General features: G+C 37.0%; 2 protein-coding genes across 9 annotated transcripts in view; both read right to left on the reverse strand.

Moving 5' to 3' along the window:
* Positions 1 to 446, reverse strand: part of GXYLT1 (glucoside xylosyltransferase 1) — a 52628-nt gene extending 52182 nt beyond the window's left edge. For 2 of the 5 annotated variants that reach the window (XM_060657911.3, XM_060657907.3), the window contains exon 1: positions 109 to 446. In XM_060657911.3, coding sequence (XP_060513894.1) covers positions 109 to 329 — 221 coding nt within the window. In that variant the 5' untranslated portion in view covers positions 330 to 446. The remainder of the gene's footprint in view (positions 1 to 108) is intronic. The other 3 variants (XM_060657909.3, XM_060657908.3, XM_060657910.3) reach the window with 2 other exon arrangements.
* A 2474-nt stretch (positions 447 to 2920) lies between these two features.
* YAF2 (YY1 associated factor 2) overlaps positions 2921 to 19101 on the reverse strand; it is an 82198-nt gene continuing 66017 nt past the window's right edge. For 2 of the 4 annotated variants that reach the window (XM_078449946.2, XM_078449942.2), the window contains 2 exons: positions 11212 to 11364; positions 8768 to 10386 (listed from right to left, as the gene is read on the reverse strand). In XM_078449946.2, the coding sequence (XP_078306072.1) occupies positions 10149 to 10386; positions 11212 to 11364 (391 nt within the window). In that variant the 3' untranslated portion in view covers positions 8768 to 10148. Of the gene's footprint in view, positions 10387 to 11211; positions 11365 to 19101 lie in introns of those variants that run through there. The other 2 variants (XM_078449945.2, XR_013556783.2) reach the window with 2 other exon arrangements.

The raw sequence follows: 19101 nt of genomic DNA on the forward strand, positions 1-19101 counted from the left end.
GGCGCGGCACTGACCGGGGAGCTGTCCGGGCCAGGCCAAGCCCCGCGTCCCCGCGCCCGCCGCTCCTCCCTTCCCGGCCTTGGCCCCCAGACCGGGAACAGCCCGTACCTGTCTGACCGGCCGGGATGTGCTGCGGGGCCCGCGCTGCCCACCCCTCTCGCGCCGCCGCGTCCGCCGCCCGCGAGCCAGGAAGCCGCTGCGGCCTGCGGCTTCCCGCCACCGCCGCCCGCTCCTTCCTCCAGGGACACGGCGAGCTGGCTGAAGGCGTAGAGGAGCGAGCAGAAGCCGCAGGCCAGGCACAGCACCACGATGCGCAGGTAGCGCCGCATCGCCCCGGACCCGCGCCTCAGCCGCCTCAGCCGCCGCGCCGCACCGCGCCCGCCCGGCGAACTGGAGCGAAGGGAACAGCACGGCGCAGCCGCGGCCACAAGTTCCTCCTCCGCCGCGGCCTCGCGCCCGCCCCTCCTTCCTTCTTTTCCCCCCTCTCGCCCCGCCCAACCACCTTCGTCGGCGGGCTGACAACCCGCCGCTAGCCTGACCCCGCCTCCGCCGCCGTGGGCCCCTCCCAGGGGGTGGTGGGGAGCTGGTAGCTGCGGGACGCGCAGGCGCAATGAGTGGGCGAGACCTTGGCGCACTGGAGTCCGAGGCGAACACCGAAGAAATGCGGAGCAGGTAAATCCTGACCCTGGTGGCTCCAAACCGAAGAGGAGAAGTGTGGCAAAATAAACGAGGCGCTGGAGACAGCTGACCCAAATTCAGATTATGGTTCTAACATATAGTAGTTTGTGACGTTGAGCAACTTAAATTCTCTTGAGCATGTTTCTTCATCTCTAAAACGGAGATCATATCCTCATGATAGGGTGGTGGCAAAGATGAAACTGCTTAACGCACGAAAAACGCCTTGCACTTGGAAGGCATTTATTTGGTTAAGCCATTTTTCAGTTCCATCTTCCTCAGCAGGGACTTCCCCAGCCTCTAAGTTTCTTTAATACTCTACGAGCCATTTTCATCCAGATACTTAATTACGTCGTAATGCTGTTGAGTATGCATATCCTGCCTCCCAGTGAACTTGTTACGGGCATGTTCGGCTAAGGTGCTCTCTATTGCATCTTTTTTTCACCTTCTTTACAACTCATCATTTGCATGTCCGTAGCAATTAATATTCTCCCTAAAGGGCTTTCTCTTTAGCTTTCTATTTCTTCTCCCTCTTCTTCAGCCATATAAACACTCCATTCATTTGTTGAACATTTATAAAGCATCACTGTGCCAAGCGCTATGCCTTGGGGTATAAAGGTATAAAGACACCTAGCTGGGCATAGGGTGGGACAGTAAATAAATTCGTAAGTTAAGTGGGACTTATAAATAAGTGTCAATAAGGGACAATGAGTAAATATGTGGGACTTATAAATATGTGTACTACTAGAATACAGACATTAGGATATAAGCCTGTAAAGGTGTGGGCAAACACAGAAAGGAGCCATCAGTTCTACTGAGGGCATGCTCAAAAGACACTTCATAGTAAAAATGGACCCAGAGTCTTGGGTGGGGTAAGGGAAGGAATTGCAGGCTGAGGTATCAATGAAACAGGTTCTTGTGTCTGGGAAGCTGAGAAGTTCGATACCACCAGCTAAGTGAATGCAAGGGAGGGTATGATGAGTGATAAGACTGTTGAAGGGGCCGGATATTTGAGTGCCTTGTTTAGTATGCCAAGAAGTTTGAACGTAATCTAGCAGAGTGGGTGAACCACTGAAGGGTTTTTAAATTAGTAAGTAACATGATCACATTTGCCTTTTAGAGAGCAGTTTCTGGCCTCAGTGTGGAGGCTGGGACAGAAATTGAGATTGGAGCCAGAAAGCAGTGCCAAAAAGTGAGGGAAAGGAAGCTGGCTTTAAACACACACACACACACACACACACACACACACACACACACACACACACACACACCTCGTGGAGAAAAATCATGCTGTTAAACTGTTCAAATTGCATTTGGAGCTTTGAAGAGTTTGGCCATGAGAATCAAAGTGGGGAAATGCTATGTAATTTAACACTAGTTCTCCATTTGGAATCCCTACACAAAACACTGCTGGCTCGTGACCATGGAAAGGCACTAAAGAAATTTAAGCCTCAGTTTCCTCTATAAAGATGAAATTTCTTGCCTTACCTGACAAAAAAAATGAAAACTAGCATGCTATCAAGATGTGTAAGTAGAATTAAAACATACACTTATTCATTCAGTAAACATTTATTGAATATATTCTACATGCCAGACAAGGGGCTAAAATGTACTGCCCTCAAAGGGATGACAGGCAAGTAAGAATGATGACAATAATAAATTAATCCTTCTACTACACCTTACAATTCTTAGAGAAATAAAGATAAACTCAACGAAGTACAAAGATGGATCGCAAAAGCAGTTGTAAGAATGGAAAATAGATTTTGAGAGAGAAAACTAAAGGTTATATTACCAAGAAACTAGAGTAAGAGCTAGTACTCAAATAGATCAAGGATGTTTAAAGAGATGCCTACCACAATTGTTCTCTATTTCAACAAAGAAACTAAATGTAGTAAAAATAAAGAATAATTTAATGACCCACAGATTGTTAAAATACTGAAATGGCAATTTTCATTCTTCAACAATTTATGGGAAGAGCATATCTGGAAGAATAATCATCCGTTTACTTGACATCAGGGTTCTGGACCATATCACACCCCTTAGGTTCCTTTTAATTCTGTAACTAAAAAGGAAATTCTGTTGAAAAAATATATAAGGCATTCCAAAATTAGTAAATATTTTTGTATTACCCACAGTCTTAACTGGCTGTCTTGGAGTATAAGGAGCTGTGTGCATGCCCTTCTGATCATTTCCAGGATTCACACATTTTTGTATATATTTTTAAATGTCTGTTTATTTTTAAGAAAGAGAGACAGACAGAATGTAAGCAGGGGAGGGGCAGAGACAGAGAGGGAGACAAAGAATCTGAAGCAGGCTCCAGGCTCTGAGCTGTCAGCACAGATGCGGGGCTCGAACTCAACAAACCAAGAGATCATGACTTGAGCCAAAGGAAGGCAGACACTTAACCGACTGAGCCACCCAGGCACACCTGCATATTTTTATATTCTTAAATTAATTTTAAATATTGAAAATGACTTAAATATTTTTGAGGTCATAACAGTTACGTATTTCTTTCATTTACTGTATGTATGTACTCCTGAGTCTACTTTTTCATCTCTAGACCACACTCTTAATTCTCTAGTGAAAGGCTGACTATATACAAATTTTTAATCAATATTCATCTTCCCTTCATCCTGTCAAAAAGTTAATTTAGGTGGACAAAAAGAAATTTAAAAGTAGCAATGTTTGTTGTTTAAATAGAGACCTCTTCCATGATCTAGAAAACTCTCAGATACAGGATAATACAAATTTCAAGAATTTTATATTCAAAAGATCAATCTTGATTATTCCTACAGCTCCTAGTACATTTTGAATATATAACTGATATTTAATGTTTTTATTTTTTTCATAAATATTCTCAAAGTCACTCTATAGCAAATGTAGGGTTCTGTTCAGCATTCCCGTCCCATTTCTGTCTACCTTTTAGTATTTTTTTAAAAATCATTTTCCTGGGGAAAAGGTAAACTCTATATCCTTTCAGAGTAAACTTCAAAAACTTTTCTATATAACTTTAGTTTATAATGATCTATGCAAAATCTGATTTAATCCTTATAACACTTATATGAATTAGATGTTATTTTCTTTTAAGAAACAAGGAACCTGAAACTTAGAGAAGTTTGTTAACCCCATCACTAATAATGAAGATCCATAATTTAAATGGAAATCTTAAAGGATCCAACACACGTTTGTTTTTTCCATTATATCACACTGTCTCACTATGAACAAATAAATGCTAATCTGAGTGATGCAAATTAGAAGTAAAAGGAAAAAGAAAAAAAAAATCCATGTTATATGAAAACCCCTTAGACTGGTCTTCATTGAGATTAAAACAAAATTTACAATCCGTGAAACTCAAGTCAGATTAGGTGCAGAGCACAAAGAATCAGAAACTCAGACTAAAAGTGAAAACTACTCTCTCTTCCAGTAGGCCCCTAATGAAATCTCATTTTCCACAGTCCATTTCCTAGAAACCTTGTTGGACTGGAGGAAGAAGTTGGAAAACAGTACTGTCAGTTTGAACAGAAAGTATTTCAGTTTAGGTATCCATTCAGACCAGTAAATGTAAGGAAAAGGTAGAACTGAGTAGGATGCAAGTGTCAAGCATTTCTCTTCATTCTCAAAAAACTCATAGGCCACATGATTCAAAAACATGGCAGTGGAAGACCAATAAATGGGGACACCTTAGCTCCTATATGATCCCTGAATTGGCTGGCATTTCCATCCACAAGGAAGGGAGAGTATGGAGGGGCTACAGTAGGGAGGGGAGTAAGGAATATGCTATGGAACATCCCTGTAATTCTCCCTCATTCAGTCTTCAGGAACCTTCCATTCCCATTAATACAATAGATTATAATCTACTACTTTTTAAAATGGTATCAGCAAAATTAAAAGCTAGATTTGTAGGGAAATTTAGTCATGAGGAAAATTGGAATTAAAACACGCATGCACAAGTTCACTGAGAAGCTGCCATCAATCAAGGTCATAATTACAACAATAGCAACATCTTTTTCCTGACCCAGGTCATCAAAAGTTGAAGGCTGAAAATAATTAAGAATTCTGATACCATCACAATTCAGAAGTCCAGTTCTTAGTTGAAAAATAAAATCAGAATTCGTGTTACCCATATTCCTTTCTATAAAGTAATTGCATCACTAGACAGCCCTATGTTATATTTGGTTTCTTTTTTACTTTTATGTATTCTCTTGGTCCTAAGACAAGATCATTTTGCTCTTCTGAGAACTCAGCCTACTTTCCTTTTTTTTAAAAAAATGCTTTCATTGCCATTTTGTCCTGTAGGAGTCTTCTCCCAAATTGGTTTTACACAGTATCCCAACTCTTCTCAATCTTGCTGACTCCAAAAGTAAACACAGTCTCATTTCATTGTTGTTATTATTATAAATTAAGAGGATAGGGAAAACAACATACATTAAAAAATCTAAGTTAGTAAATCTTGGAACTCACCTTAGTTTCTGAATTCTCTTGCTAAAAGAGTTATGGAAACATGAGGGTGAGATGGTGGCTTTCACTCAAACTCCCTGCTTCCAGGTAAACCAGCAGATCTAATCCCAGATGTAAACTCAAGACCTGCCACTCCTCAGGAATTCCAATCGCAGAAGCATCCATTTCACTGGGACCTCACCGCAAAAAGTTCTCATTGGGGCTTAGCTTCACATACTGAAATGAAGCAATTCTTTAACTTTAAAAAAAAAAGTATTACTGTTTAGCCTTATATACAGACGAGATTTGAGGAACTTTATACGAATACAAGGAAAAACACTAGTGTCAGAATCTAGAAAATCTGGATCAAGAGTGACATGGCAGGCGATTAGTCCTACATTCGATTAAAAGTAAGCCTAATTTGAGATTTTTCTCAGAAATGGAAGGCAATCAATAAATTATCTGCATTATCCATAAGAAAAAGGCAAATTTCCTCACGTAAATTAAAGCTTTTCCCGAAATAGGTCCGAATAAAATTTTTCATTCAGATTCTGGGTAATGTTTCCTCATCATCTTCACAAAAAGGAACAGCAGACCTCATTCAGCTGATTATTGATTTTTAAAAAGGAGTATAGAAAAAAATGATAATCTTACATGGCTTAAAGTCTTAAACTTTGAAAATCCAAGTTGGAGTAATGAAATGGGAGCTAGAAAACTACTATTGACACCCAACATTATCAGCTGCAACTGTCAAGAGGAGATCCAAACATCTTAGTGTGGACTCGCAGTGGATACTTAGACCAAACTGAGTTTCCAGGGGAAAAAAAAACAAAAAACAAACAAACAAAAACCAAAAAACTGGCAAGCACTCCCTCTGCTACTTCTGTATCTTACATATTTTTATTGTTGCAGTAATGGCTTTGTAATTACTTATTTACAGATCCTAAGATGTGAGCTCCACATCTGTGTCCTCTTCATAACCAACCCCTGGCCCAGTGCTGGGCACACAAAATATACCCTATAAATGTTCACTGAATACGGATATAAAGACAACCTAGATCAGGAAAGTACTGAAAGTATTACAATAGTAAAATAGTTGCTACACTCTACAACAACTATTGTGGAAGAAAAGAAAAAAAAAAAAAACAAAAATGAAAAATGATTCAAAACATGAAACATGTCCCAGAGCACTGAAACCTATCGGAGCTCTGCTTGACTTTTCCATAAAAGTACCTGGTCTTTTAAGGGCATTTCATGCGCTTCAGAACGGGCCCATTCCATAAAGACAGGAATATCTGCACTGGCTAAATATAAAGGCCACATTAAAAACCTTTAAGTTATCTGGGCTAGTGGGAATGTACACTCAGGAAAGTAAAGTGTTCATATAATTCAAGGTAAAACTTCTCTATGACAGCTTCTTAAAATCAACTGGTTTTGAAGAAAATGGTTTTAAAGTTACTACACATATATTGCTACCCTAGTAAATATAGCTGAAACTTTAGACTCATTATGAAGATCACAGCATGTTTTTTAAACGTTCTCAGAGACAGACATGCTACTATTTGTTCTGCCTTCCTAGAGATTCTTCTCTATGACCACCCAGATTGTATCCCAGCACCCCATGGCCTAATTCCTATTTTTGCTGTGTTTGTTTTTCTCCTACCCCTTCCCTCATTTTTTTCCCGTTCCTATCCTTCCTTGCCTTTGATATTGCTGAGGCGTATTTTCTATTACCCTCAACAGCCAGTGAGGGCATTCTTCTCCTTCTGCTTTCACAAAATGATCGGTCACATCCTGTATTTTGTAACCTTCAGTGTCTTTTGATTCTGCTCAGCTATTTTTGTCACTGATGACTTTTCTGCACTTCAATTTTTTCTACATTCATTGTTCCAGACAACGGAAGGTGCCTGTGGTTGAAGGCAGGGGAGGGCAGTGCCAATAAGTCAAAGTATCATTTTATGTTTATCCTTTTCCTTATACATTCACTTTTCTGTTTTCAGTTAATTTTCAAAGTACAGTACAGATGTTCCTATCAATTGCCAATTCCTGTATCAGGTCTTTAAAAGATTCCAGAAGAGGTAATTTGCAGACCAAGCAAACTAAGTAAAATAAGTGCCTCAGTGGAAACGAAAACTTCTAGACCATTTAGCATCAATGCATAGAACATGCAGAAACTACATTTTTAGGCAATAAGGATTTTTGCCTAAAAGAAAGATAATAAATATGCTATCAACTTAGACAAGCTGAAGTTCTCTTCCTTTTTAATGTTTTCACTTTGTCTACTATCACTATAATTTTAGGAAAGCATTTAACAAAAATAAAACCTTTAAGTCAACTATTTCTACTGTGTAATACAAAAGGTTTTAAGAATATGTATTTCTGGTATGCCTCAAATTATATCTTCACTCTTAATTATATCAAAATAAGGTAATAAACTCTGAAAAACATTCAAATTCTTTTTGTATGGAATTTGGTTAAAAGAACCCACTGCTAAAACTACAGGGTAAATCAATAAAAGAGTTTAAAATGTACACTAAGCCCAGGCTCTGAATCTTTTTGCATATTTTAACATTAGGTATATTTGTGGAATTTGGGTCTGTTTCCTGGTTTGGAAGTGTATTTGAGGTAGGGTGAAATTAAAGCAAGTGAAGATAATTGTGATTAATGAGAAGAAAACAAAATTTCAAACTAGCCAACTCAGTTCATTTGTCCTAGCTCCAAGTGCATACCAACAGAAAGTTGGCTGATCTGGGATCAGAGCAAACATCTGATGTGGAAAATTCAGTGTAACCCACAGAACACAATCCTTTTGGTCACCCAAGAGGGTGTGCAAATAATTTTTGTTACAAAGAGTATTTTTGCATTTTCGTAATGGGATTTTACCTATAAAGATAGTAAAGGCTCATTTACTGAGCAACCAGTGTGTGTCATGTAATTAATAAGAATTTTATATGGATTGATATTTAATCGTCACAACCACTTGATGAGTTAGAATTGATTACCATTATCCCTGTTTAATAGATGGGAAGAGACCTTGAGTAATTTACTCAAGCTCACTTAGGCTCTAGAACAGATATTCAAAGCATCAGACACCAGTTAGCACTCTAAATTTCCATACTATATACTCCCCACTTATATAAAAAGATGCCTATACTCCATTCTGGTAAAATCCCATTTCTGTCAGATTTTTCTGTCTTACAGTCCATTTAAAATACATCCTGAAAGTTTTTGATCATCATAAGACCCAGTGCCTCCAGAGCATAGTTTTGATTTAAAAATTAGAAGATTTTCCCTATTACAATTATTACTTGTAATTTTTACTGTGTCTAAAATTTGAAACATTTGAAACATGTTGAAAAACAATAATACATGACAAAAAATTTTCATGTTTTAAAAGAACATAACCAGTTAGCTGGGGCTCCATTGAAAGTATCTTATAATAAAAACAAATTTTAATTTTTCATTTAACAACACTAAAGAATGAGGTATATAAATGTTTTAATCACAGACTTTTACTGTATGCAATTAACTGTACTTCACAACTAGCATCTTACAAAAAAGACAGTCCCATTGTGCCTGGAAAGAGTACTGCAATTAAACGGAAAATTACATTACCACAAGAAACCACCAAATACACAACTGTCAGGGTCTACGGGTTGGTTTTTTTTTTTTTTTTTTCTGTTCTTCAAATGCAATCATAGTGTTTTTAAGTGGTATTTTGTATCCAGGTTATGTTTTTAAGTTAATTTATATTCCAGAAGTCTCCTAGAGGTGGATACATATTAAGCAAATGGCTAAAAGAAGCAGGAGACCCTATGAGAATTTAAGAAGTACTGTGTGGTTTCTAGGCTGGATTTTTAAATACAACATGAAACACATTATTTCTTGTAAACAAAAATGCAAAATCTGTAGTCATAAAAATATTTTATTGGTAATTTTACATAATAGTAAGTGGGGCTGTAAATATTTTTTAAATTTCAGGATATTGATAAATGCATAAACTGGCAGTTGTGTCTGAAAATAGGATACTATGATTTTCATAAAAATCATTGTATTTAATAAGAGGCCAATTAAACTGATTTAAGATTAGTTATTTCCCAGGTCTGTGCAACAGTTCCCAATTCTGTATTAATTAGATTCATACTTCTATGACCCTGCACAAGTTTGGGGCAAGACAACAGTGATAAAACTGTTATTAAGTTAAAGCTTTTCCAAAATTGCAGCTTTTAAAATATGTCAGGTTTCTTTTCTGTTTTTGCCAAATGTTTATAATTATTTGAACTGTAATGTTTTATTTCATACAGAAAACATACCAGTGTTCAATGACAAGAGGACTAAACCTGAATTATAAAGCTAAATAATCAATGTTTTATTGTTTACTACTCTGCTAGTAAAACATTACAATAATGAATGTTTTAAAAGATAAACAAACAAAAACAAAGATAAAACCAGAAACATAATTCAGGAACAATAATTTAGTAAAATGTGTCAAAAACATTGGCAACGGTTCATACAAATTCTTTATTTAATAACAATTTTCCTATTTAACCACACCAAGTACCAGCAGGTGTATTTAAGAGGATAACCATTAAGAAAATCCTGTTGCAGCAATAGTTGATTAAGTTGATCTTTGACTTGTATACATATAACTATTTGTTTCACAATTCTCAAATAATACATATTTAGGCAGCTTGCACTATGTTATAAAAATTGAAATTCATACATGCCAATAGTAGAGAATTATGTGTTAGAATTCACTAAACTAAAAGTGAAAATAGACTTACCAATAACACTGCATAATGAATAATTCAACCACATTTTCATGGCATCTTTAACTGTGGAGACCAAAATGTTAAGTTTGGAAATTTTTGGTAGGCATAGATTGCAATAAATTCTAACAAATTTCTATCTTATGTAAAACGCAAATTATGGATTGTGCATGAATATGTTTGTCATGAAAATGTGGTACCTCTTGGCATAATCTGTGTATCTGCATGTTATGACAGAAGTGACTAAGAAACTGGAGAAAATAAACTTTAATGAGATTCTCCATTCAGTGATGAGGCTTCTCCTCTGGGTGAAGATGACCTGGACATTCCCCTCTCTGTGTTATCAGAGCTAGACCCACTCTGACTGTGTTGATCTGCAGAAGCAGCACTAGATGCAGGCGGTGACTTCGTTTTCTCCTTAAAGTCTGTAATAATGACTGTCAGATCTCCAACGGTAACTTCCAAATGCTGAGCACTACTCCGATCCACGTTTTTCAATCTTGGCCTAAACACAAAAAATGATTATATTTTAAACTAGCTTCTCTTTCTACCAACTTTCTGAACATATACTGAATAAATCAGGTAAAAATAACAAAATGAATGCATCTATATTTAAGGCTCTAGATTCATGTTTAACTAGCCAAAAAAAAAGTATAATTAAATGTTTTAAATCATTAACATTAATCAAACCAATCATTGATGAATCTTCTTCAACATGACAAACTGATACTCTGGAAGCAATGGTCTCTTAATTGTGCTTTTATAGCTTTATCATAATTTTGCAGATAGCTTATAAGTTTTACTAAAATAAATGTTTTAAGACAGTAATGACATAGTTGTATCACAGAGTAAGCTGATAACTATTAACGCTCAGTTATATGTAAGGCTGTTATTCCACAGATGTGCACTGATAAGGCATCATGATTATCTATTCTGCCTGTACCCAAGAAGATTTTAACTGGTCAAAGCCCATGCAAGTATCTGTTCAGTATTGTAAATATCACTCCTGGCTTTATGACTAAAAAAGAAATAGCTCAAGCACAAATGTCTTTTAATCTAAAAAAGGAAGGAAGGAAGGAAGGAAGGAAGGAAGGAAGGAAGGGAAAAGGAAAGAGAAAGAAACCTTACATTTAAGCTCATAATGGTGGCTTCTGTGTTTAATTTCTAATATACTTCTTAAACTCAGAAAAACACTTTCATGATATTTTATAATAAAGGAGATAAAATCTCTTCTACTCTGTATATGAATAGATTAATTTCAAAAGAGAATATTAAATTAATGGTTTGTTTTATTATTTCAAAAGTGCCATAAAACACTCTTCAAATTTACCTGGTTTTCTTATGACTGTTCTTTTTGCTAGTTGTTTCCTTTTCACTCTTTTCTTTTTCTACTTTATCTTTTTTCTCTTTCTTTGACTGTGTAGGGGGCACAAACTGCTGGGTAACCTGCTGTGCAACCAACTGGGAGACAGGTCGAGGTTTCCTGTGTGCATGTTAAAAAGAAAGTTTTTTTTATTATAACTTAAGAAAATACATTCTTTATGAGACTATCTCTGATTATAAGAATACAGGTACACGGCATTATTTTCAAGTACAAAAAATCCTTATATGTGAGATAATTTAATGTGCAATTTAACAGATTTTACACACATACACACACACAAACAAATTATTGTCTTTCCTATCCAACAAAAACAAAACTATAATAACAGTTAAAAGTTATAGCCCAAGATATATGGTCAAACCATGAGAATAAAACTGTTACATAAGTCAATGTGAAAATTATTTAAAAAAGTATATCAAACTGAATGCTCATAGGGAAGCACACATATAAATAAACATGAATTTCGGAGCGCCTGGGTGGCGCAGTCGGTTAAGCGTCCGACTTCAGCCAGGTCACGATCTCGCGGTCCGTGAGTTCGAGCCCCGCGTCAGGCTCTGGGCTGATGGCTCGGAGCCTGGAGCCTGTTTCCGATTCTGTGTCTCCCTCTCTCTCTGCCCCTCCCCCGTTCATGCTCTGTCTGTCTCTGTCCCAAAAATAAATTAAAAAACGTTGAAAAAAAAAAATTAAAAAATAAATAAATAAATAAATAAACATGAATTTCAAAAATTTAAACTTGAAAATTTATACTGAAATAACATTTAAATATATCCCTTCTCCTTCATAGAAGGAAATAGCTAACCTAACCATCTGTGACAATGGCTATTTGTTCTTTCCTCTAAAATCTTTCACTTAATTTAATAAGTATTTGAGTGTCAAATTTTCTCACTCTTTATTGCTAAAATCTTTAAGGTTCCTTTTATCTCTAGCCACGATCTCAGCGTGCTTTTTTGACCTTGGCAATTTGTCTAGTCCTTTGAGACTTGCCTATTCACTCATTTATTCACTTAAAAAACATTTATTGAGAAACTATTGCAAAAATTGCACCATGATATCTGAAATGTTGCTTCACTTCATGCTTTAGTGACAGTACTAACTGTCATTCTACTTGTCAAGGATCCCTCCAGCTTTATGGTAGAACTTGGGCAACTGTGGTCAAGATTCGAAGTAAACAATCTCTAAGTTCTTAAAATGAGAGACAGAAGAGTGAGGAGGGGAGTGAAAATGGGAGGAGTGAAAAAGTGAGGGAAGGGAGAATAAGATAAACATAAATTTTAGCAGCTGGTCTACAAAACAACAGTAATTTTATTGCATGGAAAATCCTGAACCCATTTTGGTCAGTAGAGTTATTAAAGAATCTTTTGCTGTTGTTCCTCTAAAGCCATGACAAAATAGAAACCAATGAGAAAATACTGCACTATCTACAATTCAAAACTTTAAGGAGGAATCCTTTTAAGGAGTAAATAGGAAACACAGTATGTAAACAGATATCAGTAGATGGATAATGAATTTTGTTCAGAGCCTACAGAGTCTGAAGTACAAGAAAGCATATCCAGAAAAGATGTACAACACAATTTAAGAAGTAGGGTTGACACAGATATCAGGGTTAATTATGTAGATTAAGAGTTATACAAATGAAAGTGATATTGAAAGCATGGTGATTAATGGCTGAGCTTGTAAGGAAGTAAAATTTTTAAAAAATGGATTAAAACAATGTTTTTTGGAGCACCTGGGTGGTTTAGTTGGTTAAGCTTGCAGCTCCGGTCATCTCTGCATCAGGCTCTACACTGACAGCTTGGGGCCTGCTTGGGATTCTCTCTCCCTCTCTCTCTCTGCCCCTCTCCTGCGCATACACTCTCTCTCAAAATAAACATTTAAAAGCACACACAATGGTTCTTAAATTTAAGGTACATCAGGATCACTAGGAAGGCCTGTTTATGGCTTGCTTAGCCCTACTCCCAGAGTTTCCAATTCAGTAGGCCTAATAATCTGCATTTCTAACTGGTTTCTGAGTTAGTTGATGCCTCTGATCTAGCCCAAAAAGAAGCTTGAAGAGCTGTAATACATTGTTACTAGTGCCGAATAAAGATTGAGATGGAGAGCAGGGAATGGCAAGGCAATGAAGAAAAAAAACAAGGCTAAACAGATAGGAAGGAATCCAATAGTAAAAAGCTAAGGAGTCTGACTTACCCTTAAAAGATGGGAGATCACTGAAGAAATTCAGAATTTAATTTTACAAAAATTACTGGCAGCAGTATAAAGGGGAAAGGTACCTCAGAGTGGCAGGGAAACTGTTAGGAAAGCTACTTTAATAGATTAGACAAAAATAAAAAGGGCTTGAACTAAGGAAGCAGCAGAGGGGTTATTTAAGACAGGCTGAAGAAGTAGAATCAAAGACATGGTAACTAATTATGTATACCTTTCTTAACCAACAAATATTCCTCTAGAAAAATACAGAAATCCTTGTCCTCATGCAGCCAATATTATGTGGGTGGAATCAAAAAATAAAGAGTCTTAAACGTTCATTTAAATGCTATGGGAAAAAAATGAGGAACATAAAGATTATTGGAAGAGTTGCAGTTTTTTATTATGTTTCCTTTTCTAGCATGTAAATCTCCACAAGGAAAGGGATGATATCAGCTTTATGCACCACTGTATAACTTAGTACCTAGCACAGTTCTGAAAAAATACTAGATACTTAGTATTTGTTGTTGAACGATAAAATCAAGTTTAACAAGGAAGAAAGATTTTTTTTTGTTTTTTGGTTTTTGTTTTTTAAGAAAAGGAGTACTGTACAGGCACCTGGGTGGCTCATTCAGTTGAGCATCCGACTCTTGATTTTGGCTCAGGTCATGATTCCAGGGTGATGGGATCAAGCCCTGTATTGGGCTCCATGTGGAGCGTGGAGCGTGCTTGGGATTCATGGTCTCTCTCTCTTGCATACATACATATACTCTCAAATTAAATTAAAAAAAAAAAGAGTACTGTCTCTAAGGTTACTCACTAGACAGGATCAACCACTCACTACACAGAGATAAACAAGTAGTAAAGTAAGAGCAGGAAGAAATAATTTATCTTTTAATTATGTTGTAAAGTGGAAAAAGAAAAAAAAGCTCAGGGGTGCATGGGTGGCTCAGTGGGTTGGGCATCCGACTTCAGCTCAGGTCACGATCTCACGGTTCGTGGGTTTGAGCCCCGCATCGGGCTCTGTGCTGACAGCTCAGAGCCTGGAGCCTGCTTCGGATTCTGTGTCTCCCCCTCTCTCTGCCCCTCCCCTGCTCATGCTCTGTCTCTCTCTGTCTCAAAAATAAATAAAACAGGGGCGCCTGGGTGGCTCAGTCGGTTAAGCGGCCGACTTCAGCTCAGGTCATGATCTCACGGTCCGTGGGTTCGAGCCCCACGTCAGGCTCTGTGCTGAAAGCTCAGAGCCTGGAGCCTGTTTCAGATTCTGTGTCTCCCTCTCTCCGACCCTCCCCCGTTCATGCTCTGTCTCTCTGTCTCAAAAATAAATAAATGTAAAAAAAAAAAAAAAAAAAAAAACCTAAAAATAAATAAATAAATAAATAAATAAATAAATAAAACATTAAAAAAAAATTTTTTAAAGAAAAAAGCTCAAAGGTGTGGCAGGTTTGAGAAAGTATTTGTTTAAACTAGTACCTAGTGAATAGTGAATCACCTAAAATTGAGTCATTCCAAGGTATAAAATGCAATGGAGGTATAGTCATCATTTGGTCTCCCAAGGTAATATGGATCTCTGAATCTCTTCCTTCCATAACAAATGAAGGTTTAACAACTTCCTTCATTATATATTGTATATATATACACACACACACACACACACACACATATTATTACATGTATATAGTATATATTATTATATGGTATATATATTGTACTGTCACTCCCTCCATCCTAAAATTTAGTGCAAAATAAGTTAACAAAAATTTTAGTGATTAAATTGAACTAAAATAAAATTACAAACGCTGAAATAAATTTACATGCTTTTTGAACCAGAGGGGAAATCCTGACATTTCTATCAATAAACTGATGTTAGTTATTGAGTAGTGGCCATTATTACTAACAAGATATATACAATTTTATTTATATTATCTTTATTTAGTACTGCCTATAAGTAAAATAGCATATTTTTCTAGGTTTTCCTGTATTCGTTAATGAGCGAACCCCAATGCTGTTTTCCCGTAAGATCTGAGTATCTCAATCATGGATTCTCTGATCAAGATTTTCAGGAACATGATTCTTGTGCTGTGATTAAGTACAGAATATTTTTATGACATGATCAATCACTCCCTCAAACCTCCAGCATTTGTCTCCCAAGTGAGTATCCATCTACTATGTGACACTGTTCCTCAACATCTCACTCCCATTTTTTTTAAGTTTATTTATTTTCTGTGTGTGTGAGAGACAGCACATGCACCATTGGGGGAGGGACAGAGAGGGGGAGAGAGAGAGTATCCCAAGCAGGGTCTGGAGCTGTGCAGAGCCTCTTTCGGGGCTTCATCTTACAAACTGTGAGATCATGACCTGAGCCAAAATCAAGAGTCCGACGGTTAACCAACTGAGCCACCCAGGCGCCCCCTCCCTCCTGCTTTTATGTGAGAAAGGAACAATCCTAATTTCCCAACTCTGGTCTCTTGTAACTGTTGCCAAGTCTTTTTCATATTTAAGAAGTGTTATCTCTCCAGAATCTTTCTAGAATCATTTCCCTTTTTTATATGGCCCATCAATCTGAAAATACTAGAGCATGATTTGCTTCATAACCTCATGGTTGAGTTAATTTATAATTTATTTTTAAATGAGTTATGAATTTAAAATTCGTGTTATACTCTCAGTGTTAAGAACAAACTACTTAATAAATGCACACAGAAAGAACAATTAGTTAAACTGGTCAGGTGAGGGGCTGGACCAGAAAACAAGCTAGAAGACTACCACATCAAACTGGAAGTGAAGTAATAGTAGTAAGGGTCTATTCTGTGGATAGTAAGGAGAATGGCATTGAAGCAGTGAACCCGATGACATTTCATAAGGATAACCCAATCGGATGCATACCTGAGTAAGAGGGATAAAGAACTCTCCCCCAAATGGGAATAAAACTGAAAGAAATGGGGGGAATTTCCAAGGGCGGTGCTGTGTACTGAATGTTCGTGTCCCTTGCAAAATTCATTTATTAAAATCCTACCTCTCCAAGGTGATAGTATTAGGTTGGGGGGGGGGGGGTCTTTGAGAGGTGACTGGGTCATGTGGGTGTAGCCCTCATGATTAGTGCTCTTATAAGAGACCCCAGAGAGATCCCTTGCCTCTTCTGCCATGTAAGAAAATGGCTGTCAATGAGGAAGTGGCTCCTTATCAGGCAGCTAATCTGCCAGGGCCATGATCCTAAACTTGCAGCCTCCAGAACTATGAGAAATTAATGTTCGTTGCTCATAAGCCACCTCATTTATGGTATTTTGATACAGCAGCTCAAATGGGCTAAGACAGTTGCAGGAAAGCCAAGAACAGGTCTACTCTAAATAGGGGGTACTGACATGCTTGGTGTTAATTATGTTGGATTTATAGATTTAATAAAATATATGTTAGTGATGAATCATTGAATTCTACTCCTGAAACCAATATTGTATTCTATGTTAACTAACTAGAATTTAAATAAAAATTTATAAAAGATTTAATAAAATATAAGCAAGGCAGTCCTTTGGGCAAGTGTGAATGCAAGACTAGTGGTGTAATAAACCACCATGTAATCTCTGTAACTAATGTTGTTATTGATTTTGTTATCTTTCAATCACCAACAAATCTATAGTGGTTCCCTTTTCCCTTAAGAAAAATGTTATTTATTTCTGTTCTTGAGTAGTTATACCTGTTTCTCTCTCTTTTCATCTTAGACTTTCCTAAATGTGTAATGCTCCATTCCTTTATTCTTATTTTAATGATGGCTGATTGTTACTTAAAGATTATGATTTACCTAAAACTCCATTGTTCTAGGGTTATTTGATCTGGTTCAACTTCAGGAGAAAAGCAGCACAAAATATAAATACGCAAGTATACATATAGGTTAATTACTGAAATGAAATTCTCTGCTGCTCTCTAGAGGCTGAATGTGCTTTAAAGATCTTTCACTGAAGGTAGGGGGAACACAGCTTACCTTTTCAACATATCATAAAGTTCACCCTCACCATGCCCTACTGAAAAGAAAGCCCTCATATCTCCAGGGATATTAACAAAGCTGGGGGCCCACACCTGGGTGGCTGAGTTGGTTAAGCATCTGACTTCGGCTCAGGTCATGATCTCTCAGTTTGTGAGTTCGAGGCCCATGTCAAGTTCTGTGCTGCCAGCTTGGAGCCTGGAGCCTGCTTTGGATTCTGTGTCTCCATCACTCTCTGCCCCTCCTCTGCTCTCTCTCCCTCAAAAATAAACATTAAAAAATTTTTCAATAAATAAGTAGGTTTAAACTATGATCCATTTTCTACTTAATGAGAAAAATCTAGAGGATACTAGGAAATTTTAGAGGTAGCAGATTGGTAACTCAGAAAATAAGGAGCAGGGTGACATTTTTTAGATATGCCTTTTTATATACAGGGATTTATCATTCATTCATGGTTTTGACAATACACCTATAATGCCAAAGATTCTGTAAAAAGGGGGACAAAGTCCTCGTTAGTAAATTACCATATCTCAACTGCATTCTATTGTCATCTTATTTACATAATGCCATGACTATGCTGTAACTTGTGAAATATGATATTCAAAAATTGGGGGATCTCCACATGTCTCTACGTATCCTTCATAAAGAGCCCAAATACACTGTGTAAAATTTTACAGGTATGTTGATTTCCTGTAACATAGAAAAAGGTGAAATTTCAACAACAATCATAATCTACCATGAGAATGAAATATTTTTAGGAGCTTCTTGATCTTCCATGTGTGTAGAAGACCAGTACCTGTTGCTTGGTATATGCCATTTCTAACTATGTGTCTGCCTTCTATCCCCACTACCCCATAACAAAAATTCTATGTGCTAAATACTTTAAGAAAAAAATGTTTCAAGTTTGATCAACCTCATCACAATTTACTTTGTCAAGTTGGACAAGCAAAACAAATTAAGATATAAAACATTTACTGGTTATTTTCTAAGAGAAGCAGCATAACTCATAGATCCAAAAGAAACAGTCTTCAGGACACTAAAATATATGATAAAGTGAAGCAATATAATCAATTTCAATGAGTAAAAACAGCTGAAACTTGTAAGTCTGTCAATACACTGCTAACAAAAACCAAAAAAACTAACCAAAGTAGATTTTATAAGCAGCTACCTTGTTTTGTTTAAAAAATGTATTGCACACTTACATGAGTCAGGTATAGGTAAGATGCTGGGGGTTCACAATGGGTAAGACAAACATAGTCTGTGCGCTCACAGAGTTTACTTAGCAGATGAGATAGAAACCATATAAAAAAGTAAACTAAAAAAAAGGTAAGTTTTGTCAAAAGTACCAAGAAGAAAAAAAAGTGTTGTAATAGAGAAAACAGAAAGCGAATTTATTATAAACAGGGTGAAAAGAACTTTAGTTTATGTTTAAACTGTCAGTACACCAGGAAAAAGAGCCATCAGCATGGGCCTTTTTTTTTAATGTTCTTTTTTTAAGTTTTTATTTTATTTTTTGAGAGACAGAGAGAGAGAGAGAGAGAGGGGGATACGGAGGGAAGGAGGAGGGGCAGAGAGAAGGCAAGAGAGAGAATCCCAAGCAGTCTGCCCTGTCAGTGCAGAGCTCCATGTGGGGCTCGAACTCACAAACCATGAGATCATGACCCTGACACTTAACCTACTAA

The sequence above is a fragment of the Panthera onca genome, chromosome B4 (genome assembly GCF_046562875.1).
Source record: "Panthera onca isolate mPanOnc1 chromosome B4, mPanOnc1 haplotype 2, whole genome shotgun sequence".
Lineage (NCBI taxonomy): Eukaryota > Metazoa > Chordata > Mammalia > Carnivora > Felidae > Panthera > Panthera onca.